Below are 18,479 nucleotides of genomic sequence, written 5' to 3'. Positions count from 1 at the left end.
CGCAAATATTATGTCTTATGTCATGTGTACAGGATTATGGGATGTGTGAGAGAGATTGTATATACATACACTATTACATGATATATGATATAATTGAGGATACACATCATTTGTTGTATAAGGTAGAAAAAAAGAACAAATTAAAAATCACCTGCTGTTCTTCAGAATCTTTCCACATTCCTCATCCTTCCTCTCTGATACCAGCAGCTTCTCTTCAGCTTTCTCTTCTTCTTCTTTCACTTCTTGGAGCTCTTTACTTTGTTTAATTCCCTCTTGGTAACTGAGTTAGGGATATTCACAGTTAACCAAAGTATGTTATATACACTGTGTAAACATACAAATATTTAAACCACAACAGCAAATATTATATAGACCTATAATACAGCACTGTATACTGTATGTATATTGAATCATATGGAGTCATTGCACTCCAAATGTATGATAGCGGTAACACTACAAACAATGATGATTTACTACAATATGGTGTCAGCATGCATACAGGGAGGGGGGCATCATTGTAAACAGAGGGGTGGCGAGTCAACCTCACCCTTTATTGTAGGCCTCCTCTTCGATCTTTGCCTTGATCTCGGCTCTGATCTCTGCTCTGATCTCGTCCAAGTTGACTGGAGGTTTGGTTGGAGCAGATGGCTCACCTTCCTGCTCTGACGCACCCTTTCCACTGCATTGTTTCAGATAGGAAAGAACAACGCCAATGCCATCAGAAATTATGATTACTGTGAGGACGGCACATTCACATTAGCTGTTCCATCATAACACTGTGGCCTTGTCTTAATGGACATACTGGAGCATGTGGTTGAGTTGAAGTACGTACGTATGTGTGTGGGAGCCATCATCACAGGCAGGGCGGCTTACGTAAAAACCAACAAAACAAAGGCCAAAATGCAAACATGGGAGCTCTTAAGAATGTGATGAGATCTCAGTGGACTGGCACTTTGCACGACTGTTATTGCCTCTCTCTCCATGTCTCTCGCTCCCAAAAAGCCGCCCCTTCCCTTGGCACGGGAGGTCTTCTAGCACAAATACTCGAGAACTCTACTCAGAATCACCTTATAACAAGGCCATGAATGGAGCCTTGTGCCTGGGCTGTGTCAGACTCTTGCACAAATGTTTAGATTACACCTCAGCATAGCGTATCAATCAGCGGCAGCTGGGCTTTAAACTTCTAGAGTTATTTTCAGTACATCCATGGATAATGGAGGTGTTACATAAGTTTAGTGTTGTACTATACTGTACTCTCTCTGTATGGTGAAAAAACCTCTGCTACATATACAGTGTAGTTCTTTTGGGTTTGGTCCCTGGCTAGTATATCCTGGAGGTCATATAAACAATCCAATGTTCCTGATGCAGCAAAAAAAAGTCCTTTTGATAAGGGAGGGGAGTTAAGGCTTGTCTTGGCCCATTGTTCCCTGGCTTGACCTCAGCACTCAGTATGCATATGGGCACGTCTGCCCGCATGCATACGTGCAGTCGTGTAGTCGTCTGTCTGCTTGTGTCTGTGTCTGTATGTGTGTATAGCAGGGGTCTTCAACAGGGGGTCCGGGACCCCTAGGCTGTCCTCAGAGTTACTACAGGGGGGCCACCAAATCTTTGTGTGATAGGATCATTATTTTCAATGAACAAATTGAACAAAAATAGGTTTGGTGTAGAGAGTGAAAAGGTCACATTTACTGAGTATCAGCGATTTGGTTAAATGTCTGAAAAAACACATTTAACACAAATCCAACATAGACTGATGACAATGCTTTCATGAAATCAATTAAAATCTGCAACACAATTTTATACAGTATGTTCTGGGGTCTCTGCTTTATCTCCCTCTCAGTTAAGGTGTCCTTGGCCTGAAAATGTTGAAGACCCCTGGTGTATAGGATTGGGGAGATTATTCCAAGGCTTTATTGAATGCTTAATACTGAACGGTCAATCGCTGCAATTTGTGGTCTGTTATTTCTCGATATCCGGCCACTGTTCTCAATAACAGACTGCTGCTCTGCCTCTGTTTACGTTGCCATGGAAGCAGAAACATAAGCTCACAATTATCATCTTTAAATCAATATTTTGTGTCAAATTATTGATTTTGCTCGAACACAGCTGTGTAATAAACGGCATAAGGTACAGTGAGGCTGGTCATTATTGGAAAATAAATCCCTGCAGGGCGAAATGACATTATCCATAAGATTTTGAGCAAAACAACAGCACAAAGTGTACCATTCTGTAGTTGGTTGTGCAGCCTCTGTGGGAGCATTGCTCTTTGAATCACCAGCTTCACTCTAATAGAGAGAAAAAACAACAACAATGAGAAACCATTACTATTAATGCATAATATTATATTATCAGTAAGATGCCTAGGGGCGACAAGCGACCTCGCCCTAAAGGGTGTGTCATGTAGATCTGCTATATTTTCACAATATTTATCTGTGGAACCGAGTCACATTAAATGTAATACCTGCTTGTCAGTTCAAATGTGTTTATTTTGGGGGTCACAGCCTAAAAAGGTTTGAGAACCCCTGCTCTAACATGACAGAGTGTGTATGCACTATGCAGAGACATCCTACCAGGACAGGAAGTCCAGCAGCAGTTGTGGGTCCAGGGTTTGGGCCTGAGGGGGCGTTGGGTGCTACAGCTGGGGTCTGGCCAGGGATGTTCAGGAGGTTAAACTTAGGAACCACTGCAACACTGACCCTGCGTCTGGGCAACGCCTAATAAGCAACGGTGGAGAGGGGGAGAGAACGCAAAAGTGTGAGGATGATTCCATTGAAAAGATAGCAATATTTGGCAAATTATCATTATGAACGATAATTTAAACCATGGGTCTTCAACAGGGTTACTAGAGGGGGTCCTCCAAATCTTTGAGTGATGATAGTTCTCCTTTTTTATAATAACCACTTGAACCCTATAGCGTCCATATTCGGAGAACTTTAGCCACAAGTAGCAGATCTACATGCTCAGAACGCCTCGCGCTGCGAGGCGTTGTGAGCTTGTAGATCGGCTATTTTCGGCAAAGAGCTTTGTTGTAGAGGGGAAAAAGAGCAGACTAAGTACAGGGTGAAAGGTCAACTTTATTAAAGTTATACCATGTAACCTTTTTTATAAAACAAATCTTAAAATTGTCCTAACTGTTAAATCGCTAAAGTTTTAGAACACCCACTCCGTTATTTTCAGCTTCTAAAGCCTTCTCTTTATATGTTTTCTGTGATCCTCGCCGGGGTCCGGTTTTCGCGGAAAAATTACGTCATCATACACTACCGGCCAATCACAGCGAGGGTTATACACTGCCGGCCAATCACAGCGCATCTTGCTGACTTCTCAGGAAGTAGCTTGCCTCAACAAAACAACCGCATATACTCGGGTGAAGGAGTCCGTTTCTCCGGAATGCCTGAACGCACAGGAACCAGGGACCCCTCTAAAGATAGATCTCGGCGAGGTGGAGGCAGACGCGGGGGTGTGAGGCCCGGTCCGCGGCGAAAAACGGCCGAAAGACGCAGACGCGACCGCGGTTTGCTATAGAGCTACTGACCACTAGTTGAGCAACTTACACAGTATAGCTTTAAGTATTGACGGTTCAAGTGGTTAAATATCTGAAAACACACATTGACATGAATCCAAAATACACTGATGATTGTGCTGTCAAACAATGAAACTATATGGTATCTATGGATTGTGGGGGTCCCTGCTTCATCTCTCTCTCAACTAAGGGGTCCTTGGCCAGAACATGTTGAAGACCCCTGATTTAAACATAAACATTGATCGGAAAACATATTTAAAACACTGACCTTTCCCATGGTAAGTGACATTGATCTAGATGGCCGCGGAACACCATCATCTGTAAAGGAACATGTTAAAGATATTGGTTGTAATTGTTTGTAAGGTTATGAACACAGTCAAATCCATAGTGTTCATTCATTCATTTGCAACTTGACTGCAAAGTTGGTTACAAGTGCACTGTTAGAGTTAAATGAATACTCAGGACGTTACTGTGTACTGATAAAAAACAGGATATTACCCAAAACATCCTCAGGATAAATAAAGGTCAAGGGAAAAAAAAGAAGAATGCAGGAATAATTTGTCATGAGAGTTGAGTGAACGTCATTTCCTCTTTATCTTAATTCCTCATGCTGAATACTGTGCGGTGTGGCTTTACCTCCAGTGTCTATGGACCCCCCATAACAGCGATTGGAGTTTTGGTTGGCCAGCTTTTTAAATTCCATCAGTTCGGCGTGGTCCTTCTCATAAGTCCTCTTCAGGTTCTCCACGTATTGCATCATCACCTCAGTAGCCTTGTTCATACGTTTCTCCTGTTGGACAACGTGAGGGAAACCAGTAAGACTCCCTAATTGGAAGATAAGCGACCGTCTCGTAGCATACACAAACTTTAGAAGGCAATCGTAGCCAATCAGGAGGGAATATGGGAAATGGGACAGATCCATGTTGATGACATGACTTTAGAGATACTGTGTACCGCTTCGCGTGATTTTAGGCCAAAATCAGTAGGAGCAGTGTCCAAAAATGTGTTTTTTCAAAAATCGTCCTGATGGTGGCGCTAGAAGGGGGCCATGTGAGAAATCAGGGGCGGAGGTTGTGATTTGCCATCCAAGGAGTGTGTGTGCACAGTTTGGCATGGATAGGGGCAACGGTGCCAGAGATAAGAGTAGGGGCAAAAGTGTGACGTGACGAGACGAGACAGACGAAGAGACAGCCGGTGGAGCTTTTCATAGTAACTTGCGACCTGACGCAATCAACGCAAGCCACACATCTTCAAACAGCCTGTTCTTCCTCACCTTTTAGCAATAAATGTAAATGCTTCTATAATATCAAGTGGACAAAAAAATAAAAATAAAAAAATAACCCATGGTATACAGTATACTGTAAAGAGCCTGTTTAAATAGCTGTAGAGCTTTGTACTAGAAATGTCTACGGCAAGGAGAAGATCTCTTCTAGTTTACTTAAGTTTGCTTTGCCAGCGAGGCCAACCATAACATCAGATTAAATCTTTCAAGATATTTTATCTACTGCGAAACAAACATTCCAATCCCCTCCATCATCACATAGACCATTAGAAAATGAGATAGCTTTTAGATGTTATTATTTAGATGTTACAACAATATACCACTGTTTTCTGCTTCCATTTAAGTGTTATATGTTATTCTTAAAGCTGCGTGGCCAGGGGAGATATTGCGCTCTTATGACCTTCAGGCAGCATATTTGTCAACCAGTAGGCGTCCTGTCACCAGGGTGTAAATGTCTTAATGGAAGTGTCGGGAGACCTCCTCCAACCATTGCAGATGTACTAATTATATTATGTTAACATACTCTAGTAGAGTATGTTAACATAATATAATTAGTACTGTATTTCTTTCTGTATGGTAGAGTAACTCTACCATACAGAAAGAAATACAGTAGTAATATTCATTAACCCCTTAAGCCCTCTATAAACTTTGTCATACAATGTATAGCAGAAATAACTGATCTACAAGCTCGCAATGGGTCGCGATGCAACAGATTGTGATCTTGATTTTGAAAAAAGAAAAAGACTGCATTAATAATCCTACTATAAACGTGTGAAATCTGTGTCCGTGTGTACTGTAGGTCTATACTTCACGTATCTACAGTACCACCCGCCCAACTTCAAACTCGGCGCAGATGTTGCAGGTGACCCGAGGGAGTGCCAAGCCCGGTGTCGAGTCATCTGATATTGAACTTATTTTGCACATTTAAAAAAAATCACATGCTCAAAATAGGGACGCCAGGTTGAAAGTGGTTAAAATAGGGGCGCCCGCTGGCCTACTGGTCCAGGCGCATACCACAGAGGCATTGATGCCTGATGGCGTCGCCGGTTCCATTCCCGATACGGACGACCTTTATCTCTCCCCCCATTTCCTGTCAGTCTACTGTCCTATCTAATAAAGGCATAAAAAGCCCCAAAACAAAAAAAGTGGTTAAAATAAGTTACTGACTGCAGCTTTAATGCATCTGTGGACCATAGAGACTAGCTACTATTGTGCCTGGATGAGTGTGTTTCTGTACCTGTCTCACTGCTCCAACTATCTCGGCCCTGCTGGACAGACGTATGGCCAGCCGATTCAGCACTGACACTGTCTCTATGAGACGCTGGTAGGACTCCCGTTGCTCCATGCTCTGCCACTGCGGTGCCATCATCTAAAAAGATTGAAACAGCACATAATTGTATCTTTATTCCGGTACCGGTTTAATCCGGTGCGCTGGTACTGCACCGCGACTCAGTGTGTCATGTATGCGTTGATGTTTTACAAAATGTTTGTACCGGTATATATGTTTCGAATTCATGGCTGCTGTGTCGCAAGACACATTTCAGTGTGAACTGACAATAAAGTACTATATATCATTCACTTTAAATCAGATAAAATGTCATTCTGCTGTTGGGTAATTCCAGGTAAGTCTGATATGGTAGGTAGGTGCAGAAATTGTAGTAACAGCTACACCGAACAAACGGAGTGTGTTTGTTCTTCTTTATCAAAACAAATATCGGAAGGTTACTTGCAGAGGGAAGGCAATGAATCTCACATCATTTGGGCCAGCCAAATGGTATCGTTTGCATCCATGAGGACTGACCTTTAGGGAGCCTTTGAACTCCTCCAGTTCCTTCTCTGTATTTTCTTCGGTCAGGTTCCGCTCTCTCTCTGACTGCTTGAGCCGGGTCTCCAAAGTGTAGTTGTCGTTCCGGAACGCCAGTGACAGCTGGACAAATGCATTCTGGTAGGAGGATGTGACTTTGTTATGGCTTTGTTATATTGTGTCGGTGTCGCACAGCCCTATCGGCACTTGTCCAAAGGGTCGTGCGACAAAGTACAAATCAGCATTCCTCACGGGAAGCATTAATATAATATAAACTGTTGATAGCTGCACCAGCTCACTTGATACCTGCCATTAGTGGGCCACAGGATTTGAAGTTCTACTTTTCTGTTGGTGTACCATAATAAAATAACACACCAAATATGCATAAAAACCAGTAAAGTGGTTAGTATGTTGCTAGTTGAATAAAGTATACCCTATGAATAAAGTATAAAGTATAAAGTATAAAGAGCCTAGTTAAAGGAAATCTGCCTTCTTGACATACAGTATGGGTCCTTTTTTATTCTTACATTGATAATATTTAATTCCTCAAAACTGTTATATATATTTCTATTATTGAGTATTGGCCTATTCATGTCATAATTTAGCATATCTGATGCCTCTTAAAACTCAAACATATCTTACATATCTGTCATTTAGGTCCATTGTGCCATATACGTACAGTATGTCCAATAATTATGCAATATGCTCTCAATGCTCTGATGTGACGTTCAAAGCCAGCCTGTGGAGCTTTCCCACCTCCGTCCTAACACGCATGGGCCAGGGTTTAGAGGAAATATATGACCTCTGACTGTCCTAATCCAGACATGTCCCTTGGGGACAGCAAGAGGCCTGCCAAACAGGCTCAGTCATGTTTGTATTCGCTCCTCAGAGACAGGAAATCACAGACACTCTCATCAGTCCCCATCAGGAACAAAGAGCCCCTTTCCTGTGGCCCAAACTCTGCTGAGTGGAGAGGCGTCATTTCATAAAAAAGGGTGGCAAAACTATTTTTTTGACATGGGCTAATGAGTTTATGGTTGAAGCATGACAACACGTGTCTATAACATGTGTGTCACATGTACAGTAGACATGGATGGATGGGTGTGGGTTTATGTGCACTCCTAATCAACAGACATTATAGCACTGATGACCACACAAACCCCTAGCGTCCCTATTCTAGGCATGTCATAATACTAGGCATGTCATAATACTGAACATTTGGTTAAAAAAAGGCGAACATTTGGCCAAAATAGCTGATCTATAAGCTCACAACATGTTACGGGCTTGTAGATCGGCAATTTTTGGCTAGGAGATTTGGTGTAGAGGGGAAAAGGACAGGGCCAAATCCAGACCCCTGGGGGGCCCCGGCCGATGAAGTATTTAAATGGATAATCTACAAAAAGGTGGAGAAATATGCATAAAAGTACTGTATTTTCGGTTAGATATTAATGCTAGAGGGTGGCAATTGTCATTCCCTGGGACTCTTATGCTCTGACATACTGTGACATACTGGATGAGGCTGACAGCTGTGTATACTTCTAAACCACAAATAGTTTTAAATATTACATTTTAGTGATGCAAACTGCGGTTTGCAGTTTGACAATTAGTCAAATATTATGTCCATTGACAATATTGGGGTTCTGTCAAGTGCCACTGTTTAAAGCTTCATATAAATTCAAAACATAAAGTAAAACATTATTGATTCTTTTCCATTCATAAATTAAATCTAGTGATATGCAGGGATGAAGTACTATTCTTTATTTTTCCTTCCTCTTTTTTCTTATTTTGCTAATGTTTTAATTGTGTCTGAGCATCCTGTGCCAGTTTCATTAGAATCACACATCAGATACAGTACTAACCTCAACTTCTTTTTCTGTAAGTGGGGGTGCACTGCAAAAAGATCAAAGATTAGTCAGTAGTAGAGTAAGTAGTATACTGTGTGTCTATTTAAATAGTGTAAAAACAAACAAGGACTGTTCCTGTATGTAAGGAGAATTACGTTTGTGTTTTATTGTCTCAGATAAAAGTAAACTAAAGTGCTTGTTAACTTGTTACATACCAGCCCGGTAGACCCCGGTGAAGTTTGAGTTTCCTCAGCATCAAATCCGAGATGTTTGGCATAGCGTCTGATTTCTCCCTAGCCTCTTCAGGGCTGGGAGAGGTTGGAGAGGTCAGCAAACCTGCAGACAGATGGACAGACAATCCATGAACATCTCAGAAATTGCAATATTTCAGGATATAATCCTTTAACACCAGCCGCCTACATTTTATTTAACAATCATGCCATCTACTGTTGTAAATTCAAAACAGCAGTTCATTGTCAAATCTCTAATGTACAAGACTGTCCAATCTCAAATGTACAAGAACAAGACTATCCCTGAATGAATAGGTAATAGGGCATGAAGACAAATTCCACATTGTGGTGACATACTATTTAATGGGGCTCATTTTGTAGTTTGATTTCCAGTTCAGATTAGAAACTAGGGTAAAAGGGGTAAAAACAAGGAATGTTTCATGATGAGGCATCCTGAACAGGTAAACAAACTACAAAATCAGCCAATGGTTTAAAGTTCCTTTATTTGACTGATATAAATAATAGTAGCCTATATTCTGTCTATCATACAGAGTATAAAAAGTATAAAACTGGACTGGTACATTTTTACACTCTCAGGGTTCATATAACAGGACAAGACACCTAGTCCAACTACCTCTTTCCTGTTCAGTAGTTTCACTTAAGTCTGGTAACTTTGCCCCACCGATGCTTTGGTTCCGTATCAGCTTATGCTCCTGTGTCAGGATTAGGACAGATTGGCAATTTAGAACAGCTGTCATGGTTGAAAGAATGGACAAGAATGACGAAACAATAAACACTTTCAACATTGAAATGGGCATAATTTCAAAATATGACTCAGAATTCAGCCAGACAGGGACATACATGCACTAACATGACAATAAAGGGTCACATGACCTTTAGTATACCTCTCTGAGTTTTGACAGTTTCTGTGTACTGACAGGCTGGGCTGGAAAGTCCTTGTACCCTGACGATTTGAGTGGACCATCTCTGGGCCTGTCCGAGAAGGAGAAAGTCTCCTCCGTAGTGGGAGGTAAGCCAGGGGCTCCATTCCTGGCATTAAGGGAGCCTACAGTGTCCCAGGAGACAGCTCTCATTAGCGGAGGGAAGGCCCCAATGGTCTTAATCTCGGCTGTGCACGGGGCCTGCTGAGTAGGTGGCCGAGAAACAGGCTTGGCCGCGATGGTCTTGATCTCGGCTGTACACGGGGCCTGCTGAGCAGGCGGACGAGGAACAGGCTTGGCCACCCCTGTGGCAGGGGCTTGACTAGGGCTTCGGCCTGGGCCAACGCCCTCATCCCCTTTACTGACCACTGAAGGACCAGGGCTCTTCTTAGGGACACAGGGGTCACAGTTCTCCTTCTGAACAGCATAGCGGGGTGTTAGGGTGCCAGAAGACACCTTCCTTTTCTCATTAGGCTTCCAGTCCACCAACAGTCTGGGACTCTGAGGGCAGTAAAATAGTAACTAGCATTACTGATCTGCTTCTGATGGCATCAACAGACACTATGTTATCATTCATTCTAGTGAAAGAAGATCATGACAGAGCCTACTGTTCTAACCTCTGGTTCCTGGGTTGTGACATCGGGCTGCTCTCTCATGGATGGAACCTCCAGATGCTAGAAGGGGTGAACATAAAAGAGTATTGAGATAAAAATCCACAGCAGAAGAATATGAACATGTAATATGTTAGATTGTATTGTCTAATGAACGTATCAATAAAACTTCTCTCCTTACCTGACTGACAGGCTGTGAATTCACATAAGTCACCTCTGAGGGTACCGCTGCAGAAAGAAACGGAATGAGGACAAATCGTATATCTTTCTGATACAATGATAAGCAAACTATTGTGGAATAAAGGCTTTTAATTGTGTACGAAATGACGTATCCTACAGTACATACCAATTTGAGGGGCCAAAGTAATCGAGCTACTTCTTGAAGGCCCTGGAGAGGATGATGGAGTAGGGTTTGGAGTAAGACCTGTGGACAAATGACAACATAGTTCACTACAATCTTTTGCGTAATCAATTTACAATTTACAATCCAGACCGACTTACAGTAAACAAGCCTACAGTATTACAGCATTAAATGTTTACATGAGATGGAACAGGAAATTGTCTAAAAAAAACAAAAACAAAAACAAAACAGCTAGGCCACTCGAGATCATCATTAAATTACCTTAAAATTTGAGATTGAAATAAAGTGGACCAAATAATCTGATTTTCTGAGTTTCTGTGCATCATGGACCACATGCATGCAGTACCTGTGGGTGATTCAGAGAGGCTACTGGTGGATCTGCGACCACGCCGAGTCAGAAAGCGATCGCTGACCTTCTTGGCCTGCTCCAGCAGTTCCAGGTTCTTCTGTCGGTCTTCAGCAGACAGCTGCAGCTCAGGCAGCTGGTCTTTCACCAGGTCAATCACATTACCTGTGCTGTCTAATAGAGCACACACAAACACATAGGAGAAGTGAAAGTACTGTATATAGTTGCATTTCTGATAAATAAAGTATCTAATAAATACAAATCTAATAAAGTAATAATTACTTTAGCATTCAAAATAACTCATTTGTGGCTGGACCAGTGGGGCCATACAATAGACAGACATGTCTTTGATTGATTGCCTGCCTGCCTGACTGACTGACTGACTGACTGACTGACTGACTGACTGAGGCAATGGGTAGTAAGCAGAGTAGCCTACGAGTCTATGGTGGTGGGCTCAGGCTCGTGAACGTCTGGAGTACAGCTTTATGTAGGTTTAGCCACGGTTACGATGAATACATTAACAGATGTATTCATTTATTCATTCGTTTTAGTGTACACACCTTATTGTACCGTTCATTTGACATTTTCCTTTTCATCATCTACTTTGTAACAGCAGTTTGTGGAAGCTCGGCACACTCTTTTATACCTAAAAACTTGTGATGTGACTTGAAGTTCATGTTTTATTCTTTATTAAGAGTTACACCAAGAGGATCAGCTCATTCTCTGTTATCTCTTATTGTGGTTGCTTCTCTAACATTTAACTGTGTTTCCATGGTGACGAGAGCTCCTGCCAAGGAGCATTCTGTCTCAGCCCTGAGTGAGCCTGTTGATTTCACTCCAGGTGTTTAGTGTTTGGCACAGGAGTCTCATATTTTCTGAACTCAAATAAGACAACACAACATCAATCCAATGTAATACAAGCCGCTGAAGCATCTCAGGTATTAGGGAAGATAGCATATAGTTAAACTGAAAGAACACAGCGCACAAAGAGTTCCATAGTTTATGGTGCTGTGACACATTTGACCAAACTTAGACAATGGGACAAATGTTTCCTGAACTGTGTGTTGTTGTGGTACACACATGATTGGGAGTGCATCTCTCCACTCCGACATGTCTCCTTTCCGACATGTCTCCATTCCGACACTAACCCTATCTCTAACCCTAACCCTAAACCTTAGGCCCATGGGAGTGTCGCCACTGCGACAATAAGAAGTCAATTTCGGAGTGGCGACATGTCGGAATGGAGAGAGCCTCCCCATGATGGGTACACTATGTTGTTTTATTCTGCTTAGTATTAGATGAGACTAATAACTCTTTTATAATGAAAGGGAAGGTGCTCAATAAAATCCTCAGTGTTAATTTAACTCAAGTGGGTCCATTAATTCACTCTCGGAGTTAAATACGCTGTGAAATATGCATGCCAGCTTTGAAATTTATGTTTAGCTATAAAGTCAAGGTAAAGACAGACCATTTAAACACCAGGAGAGGCCAGAACAGAACTGCCTCTTTCTGTAGAAGAGCTCCAGAGACTGAGCTGTGACTCCCTAGGGGAATGTTCTCCTTCCAATGTTGGTGTAATATCAATGCAATCTGGTTCTGGACTCGCTAATAAACCTGATAAGCGCAGCTCGGGATTTAATCAATATTGTGATTATCTAAGCATAATCACAGTTACAGTAGTATGTACCACATACAGTACATGGCTTCATTAATGAATAAAATCTTTACTCACCGACTGTGGTGATGGGTGCTGCAGGGCAGGACTTCCTGGCCACGCGACTTCTGGGACTGTGTGGTCTGGGAGAGAAATAAGCATGTTACAAAAGTGCTTAGAGCAGTGGTCCAAGCGATCCTTTTATTTATTTATCTAAAACTATTTTGTGCCAGAGCTCCCCATAAAATATTCATGTTGTTAAAATGTAAAACATCTTCCAAATTTCTTCATAGATATTTGGAAAATAGCAAATGTACAAAAGTTAACATTCGCAAATAGCCGTTGTGATGCAAGGCGTAGAGGTGCCGAAAGGTGAAGGAGTTTAAAGGGATATTTCACTTTCAATTTTATCTTTTAGCTTTTGTGAACACCCATGACTTGATTCAGTATTTAAATATTTGATATTAATTAATCAGACATGGCCCCTTCCTATAAAAAACCCATTGTAACTTCAAACACCATTTTAACCATGATAGATTCATCGAAAACACCCGAACGTGTTGTTTCGTTACTTTTTTCATTCATTTTTAATCATTTTAAATAATAAAAATTACTTTAAATACCTGGGGTCAACTATCCAAAGTAATAGGGAGTGTGGAAGAGAGGTGAAGAGGAGATTGCAGGCAGGGTGAAATGGATGAAGGAAAGTGTCAGGCGTTATTTGTGACAGAAAGGTATAGGATAGGGAGCCCTGGGGTGGCCAGAAAAATAATAAATATTAATAATAAATCTTTTGGCCACAAATTAGTATTTAGAGGCCACACAATACTAATTTCTGGCCATGAAATAGTAATTCGATGCCACAAGTTATTTATTTTTTCTGTCAATGGCCACTCCGAGATTCCGTATTTGCAGTGACAAGGACATGATCGGTAATTACAACATTAGAGGGTCAGCCCAGGATAGAAGGTTTGGGGATAAAGGTTGAGAAGATGGTTTGGACGTGTGAAAAGGAGGGATGAGGGGTTCATTGGAAGAAGGATGCTAAAGATGGAACTGCCAGGTAAGAGGAGAAGAGGAGGTTCATGCATGCGGTGAGAGACAACATGCAGGTGGCAAGAGGAAGACGCAGAAAACAGAACCAGATGGAAACAGATGATCTGCTGTGGCAACCCCGATGGGAATTAGCCTAAAGAAAAAGAAGACATTTTGCGTGGGACCCCCTGGAACCATCTCTACTTTGAGAACAACTTGCTTAGAGAATCTACTATTGCAATTCTGTACATGCTACAGAAGATGCATGGGATACATAGGCCATGAGTATTTAAATAGATATGGATACACATCCATTTAGGATGTATCCAATCCATAGTTGATTATGAGCTCTAAATGAAAGAATAGTACCTGGCCTGATCTAATGGATGTCCATCTTGTTGCACAATCTTAGCCTGCTGTGGGAACACAATGGTGGGGGCAGTCATGACAACCGCTTGACTCTCTCCCGGTGTGTACTATACAGTTGTAAGAAACAAAGATGTTAGAATGTATGAATACATTAAGAATACTGCAAAACTAGCATTGGTCAAGTAACAGGTGGATATTGTTATTGCAATTATACAAGCAAAGTAATTCAGGACGTATCACAATGATATTATTTATAGATCGTCTATTTTCACCAATGCGACATCATCATGCAATGAAGTATATAAGTATATATAAGTGATTTTCTAAGTATACATCATCATATGTTCAGAATGTGCAGACCGGCAGAGGTGGTAGAAAATACATAAAGAATATATTTTAATTTTATACAAATTAAAAATACTGGGTCAAATACTGACCAGGATACTGACACCAGGACACTATCCTGTGTCTCAGTATTTGTAATTTATATCAAAATACTTTTTGATGTTATTTTCGCCCATCTCTACAGACTGCATACCTTTTTGCCTTATTTATTCCAAGTATGGGTATGGTTATACTTGCAATAGGTTGTAGTAAGTTTCAGAGAGTTATTTTCTTAAGCTTTTAATACTAGTACAGGTTATAAAGACATCAATTCGTCTCTATCAGTATCAGCTTTATACCATGGCTGCCAGGGACAATAAAAGGAATGAGGTGAAGTCTGGTGGAACGGTAAAAGAAGCCACACACTTAAAGAATGGTGGCTTTGAAAAGCTTTTAGAAGAAGAATAAATAAACGTGTGGTTCTCTGTAATGGGTAGGTATTCAGTGAAGCACCTATACAGCTCCTTGCCAGATGTTCTGTGGTATATTCTAGAACAGTTTTCCAAAGACAATCCTTCTCTGCAAAGTCTGAAATGCTGAACATCAAACATGTAAGAAGTAAACAGACTCTGTGTCAAAGAGTCGAATAAAAGTGTGGATACTGTTGAGATACTTTTGGGAGTGAAAGGGTTGTGCATTGAAGTGTAAATTAGACTTCAGTATCTCCAGGAGGAAAATAACCAAACAAGCCACATCCACACTGGAGTAAATTACGATAATGTTCAGTGTACATACAGTTCATCTGCTTGGCAAATACTGAGCAATGCTGTCTCACAGGTCTTTGGTCACAAAAGGATCTCCTGACTTTTAAAATGAAAACACTTTCTGTTTCTATTTCATAACATCCTTGTCCAGCCATCAAAGAGAAGTATGTAAATAACAGAATAGCGTCAAACACTAATTCACTGAGAGCTCCTCTAAGAGCTTCTTTTGGATTTGAAACATAATAAAAGAAATTCCTCTAATAGTAAAACTGCAAAAGGCCATGTTTGCTGGATAATATTTGTGAATGTTTATTTATACTGTTGGCATATCCCCCGGACATTAGGCTACAGAACTTCATTACATTCCACACAGATGTCTTATCTGGTCTGTGTTTATGACCAACTGCAGCTGAAGACAACATTCTCTGGAGAGTAAAGCTTCATTACTCAGTTGGTTAGGTATCCAGACTAGCCACCCATTCAAACTTGTAGACAGACAGACATCTGCGATCAATGAGTTTGCTGTCATTCAATGTTAAATCAAACAGAATATTCAGACTGAATTCAGACAGCTTTACTGAGAATTCCTTACTTTATGGGAGCTGGTTGTTATGATATTGGTTAAATAGAATAATTGGGTTTTAGTACTTACCAAAACACCATATTTTATGTAGATAGTAAGAGTAATGGTCACTAGTAAGACGCCTCAGGGTGACATGCCAATTCTTGGCCATCTACCCAGTGATGTACAGTATATATCGGACCAGTTACCCATATACCGGTATGGAGATCCATGTACTGTACTGTATATGGTACATCCCTTTTATGCCCATACATGGAGATCCCTGTCTGAACCAGCCACACAGATATGGGATGTCTTCCTCCATATATGGGCATTCCCATATGAAGACCTGTTAGATATGGGCTTAATATTGATGACATCAGGGATCTCCATATATGGGCATAAAAGGGATACCGTTAGAGTGGTTCCCATGACATCACAAAATACAATCCCTTTTATGCCCATACATGGAGATCCCTATCTGAACCAGCCACACAGATATGGGCCACGTCTTGGCCATCTGGCCAGTGATGTATATCGATGACATCAGGGATCTTCATATAAGGGCATAAAAGGGACTCTGGGGAATACCCATATATGGACTTGTACATAGGTGATGTCACCTGTGATATCACCTCACCTGTGATGTCACAGTGATGTGTCAGGGATACCACAGTGTCAGGTGTGAGGCGTTATAGACAGACAGACAGAGATACGGAAAGAGGTGCCGATTTTCATAGTTAACTGCGACCGTAGGGCGCAAAAAAACAGTTTTATAGTTTTCATCTCGGATACTATATCTGAGATATAGTATGCAACTGAACTCATATTTCTTGTTGACCTGAGTGGGGGGCTCTGTTTGGTTCATGCTCGTGTTAGGACTCCCTCCCGTGTACTCCCTCACATGGTGTGGTTGGACTTGGATATACGTAAGTGCATGTAAGAAAGAGGACTGGGCTCCTTTGGTGTTTTTTTTCCTGCTCTGCTGTGGTCACTTTTTATGTTGTTGGGTGTTTGATTAAAACCGTATGCCTTCACCCTGTATGTTTTTTTATTGGTTTAATCTTTCTGTGACAACATAAAGGGATTTGTAAAAAAGGGGAAAAAACAAAATCAAACTAGAAGCAGTGCTTTTGTGAAAAGAGTGGCATTTGTTCCTCGACCTAGTGGGAATGTGCCTGCTAGATTTCACTTTTGGTCAGTTTTGTTCAAAACGGACCAATCCTGCTAACTTTGGAAGCCAATGTTAGCCAATTGGGATGGAATATGAAATATCGGACAGATCCGTCTTAATCAAATGAGATAGGCCTACTGTGTACAGATTTTTGGATGAAATCTGAGGAGTAATAACAAAAAAAAAACTTTTTTAAATAAGTCGGCCTCCTGGTGACGCTATAAAAGGCAGATGTAAAAAATGCAGGGAAAAGGTTTTTCCTTGGCCTCTAGAGAGTGCCATACAACTTTTTACACTGATCGGTGGAGTTATAGGTAAAAACACAAATCAGCCTCTTATAGTGCCATCATGAGGCTGATTTGAAAAATGTGAAGTGGGAATCTGTGAAGTGGGCTTAGTGGGAATCTGTGTGAACAATTTCACCTGATGATGTGAGGCATTTTGTTCAAAAAGGACCAATCCTGCAAACTTTGGAAGCCAATCAGGAAAGCATATGGTAAATCGGACACACAGACGGACGGGCATTGCAAAACATAGTCTCGGTCATGCCTTTTGTCGGCCTGGCGGAGACAAAAAAAGAAGACACTCAAATCAATATTTCTGTCCATAATGGTGTGAAACTAAATTAAAGGCTAAAAATTTGTCTCAAACAGTATGTATATTAAATGTGTGAATATCTGCATTATATGCTTTACTAACAAGGTAATACACAGTAAATCCTCAGTGTTGATTTATCCATTTTGTCACTCAGAGCTAAATTAAAACAGAGGCTTAAAGGAGTAGTTCACCCCCAAAATGACTTTTTTTCTATTGATTACTCACGATATGGAATTGAATTAAATAATATATTTGTAATTGTCGCATTCCTAAGACAAACATTTGATTATAGTCAATTTACCCCCATTGATTCCTGATGGGGACCCAAATGCATTTGGGCCCCCATCCGGAATCAATGGGGGTAATCAATAGGTCATTTTGGGGGTGAACTATACTCCCTTAAGGAAAGGTAAGTGTACTTACTGTAGTGGGTGAGCTAGAAGAACTGTCCAACTCTTCAGGGGAATCCTCCTCTTCCTCAGGGAGGGTGGGCATGGCAGGGGGCAATGTGGGACGGGATCGCGTGCGTGGGAAAATAAAGGGTCTCTCAGCACCACAGAGAGGGTCACGGGACTGCCCCGAGTTGTGGCCTCTCTGGTCAAGAGGAGATCCCAGAAATAAGTGTTCCTCCTCTTCTTGATGCTGCAAGCCCACATTGACAACACACACACGCACACACACGCACACGCACACACACACACACACACACACACACACACACACACACACACACACACACACACACACACACACACACACACATTACTTCCTCAAGTATAGTAAGCCTACTGTACAGGTTAAGTCAGTTTTACAAGTTTGTAGTTGTTCTTGTACTAAGGAATTTAAGTGACATATGCATGAACTTAGGTCAAAATGATATTAATCCTCTTCCCAAAGATGCTTTCCTTTATAGCTCAACGGTAGAGTGAGGGACCCGGGTTTGGAATCCCGGGTAGGATAGGATATAAAAGCTACAGATTACTTAATACACTGATTTAGGTCTCCCTAGTGCCTACTGATCATTCCCTTCATGTTTTCACAAAAAAGAAAAAACATATGAG

At 41.3% G+C, this 18,479-nt stretch overlaps 1 protein-coding gene across 1 annotated transcript in view; it reads right to left on the bottom strand.

Annotated features, from left to right (window-relative positions):
* mrvi1 (murine retrovirus integration site 1 homolog) overlaps positions 1-18,479 on the bottom strand; it is a gene marked incomplete at its 3' end in the record, with an annotated part of 39,199 nt that overhangs the window by 4,811 nt on the left and 15,909 nt on the right. Inside the window, exons 4-22 of the mRNA XM_080730201.1 lie at positions 17,842-18,012; positions 13,998-14,104; positions 12,672-12,736; positions 10,940-11,113; positions 10,579-10,656; positions 10,414-10,460; positions 10,239-10,295; positions 9,586-10,122; positions 9,315-9,393; positions 8,666-8,786; positions 8,466-8,496; positions 6,604-6,744; positions 6,040-6,171; positions 4,157-4,310; positions 3,789-3,838; positions 2,571-2,714; positions 2,224-2,285; positions 548-679; positions 152-280 (exon numbers count right to left, since the gene is read on the bottom strand). Coding sequence (XP_080586327.1) covers positions 152-280; positions 548-679; positions 2,224-2,285; positions 2,571-2,714; positions 3,789-3,838; positions 4,157-4,310; positions 6,040-6,171; positions 6,604-6,744; positions 8,466-8,496; positions 8,666-8,786; positions 9,315-9,393; positions 9,586-10,122; positions 10,239-10,295; positions 10,414-10,460; positions 10,579-10,656; positions 10,940-11,113; positions 12,672-12,736; positions 13,998-14,104; positions 17,842-18,012 — 2,411 coding nt within the window. The remainder of the gene's footprint in view (positions 1-151; positions 281-547; positions 680-2,223; positions 2,286-2,570; positions 2,715-3,788; positions 3,839-4,156; positions 4,311-6,039; positions 6,172-6,603; positions 6,745-8,465; positions 8,497-8,665; positions 8,787-9,314; positions 9,394-9,585; positions 10,123-10,238; positions 10,296-10,413; positions 10,461-10,578; positions 10,657-10,939; positions 11,114-12,671; positions 12,737-13,997; positions 14,105-17,841; positions 18,013-18,479) is intronic.

Source organism: Nannobrachium achirus, assembly GCF_963921795.1.
Source record: "Nannobrachium achirus genome assembly, chromosome: 7".
Lineage (NCBI taxonomy): Eukaryota > Metazoa > Chordata > Actinopteri > Myctophiformes > Myctophidae > Nannobrachium > Nannobrachium achirus.
Note: the sequence above shows the minus strand (reverse complement) of the source record. Positions and strands in the feature narration are given on the sequence as shown.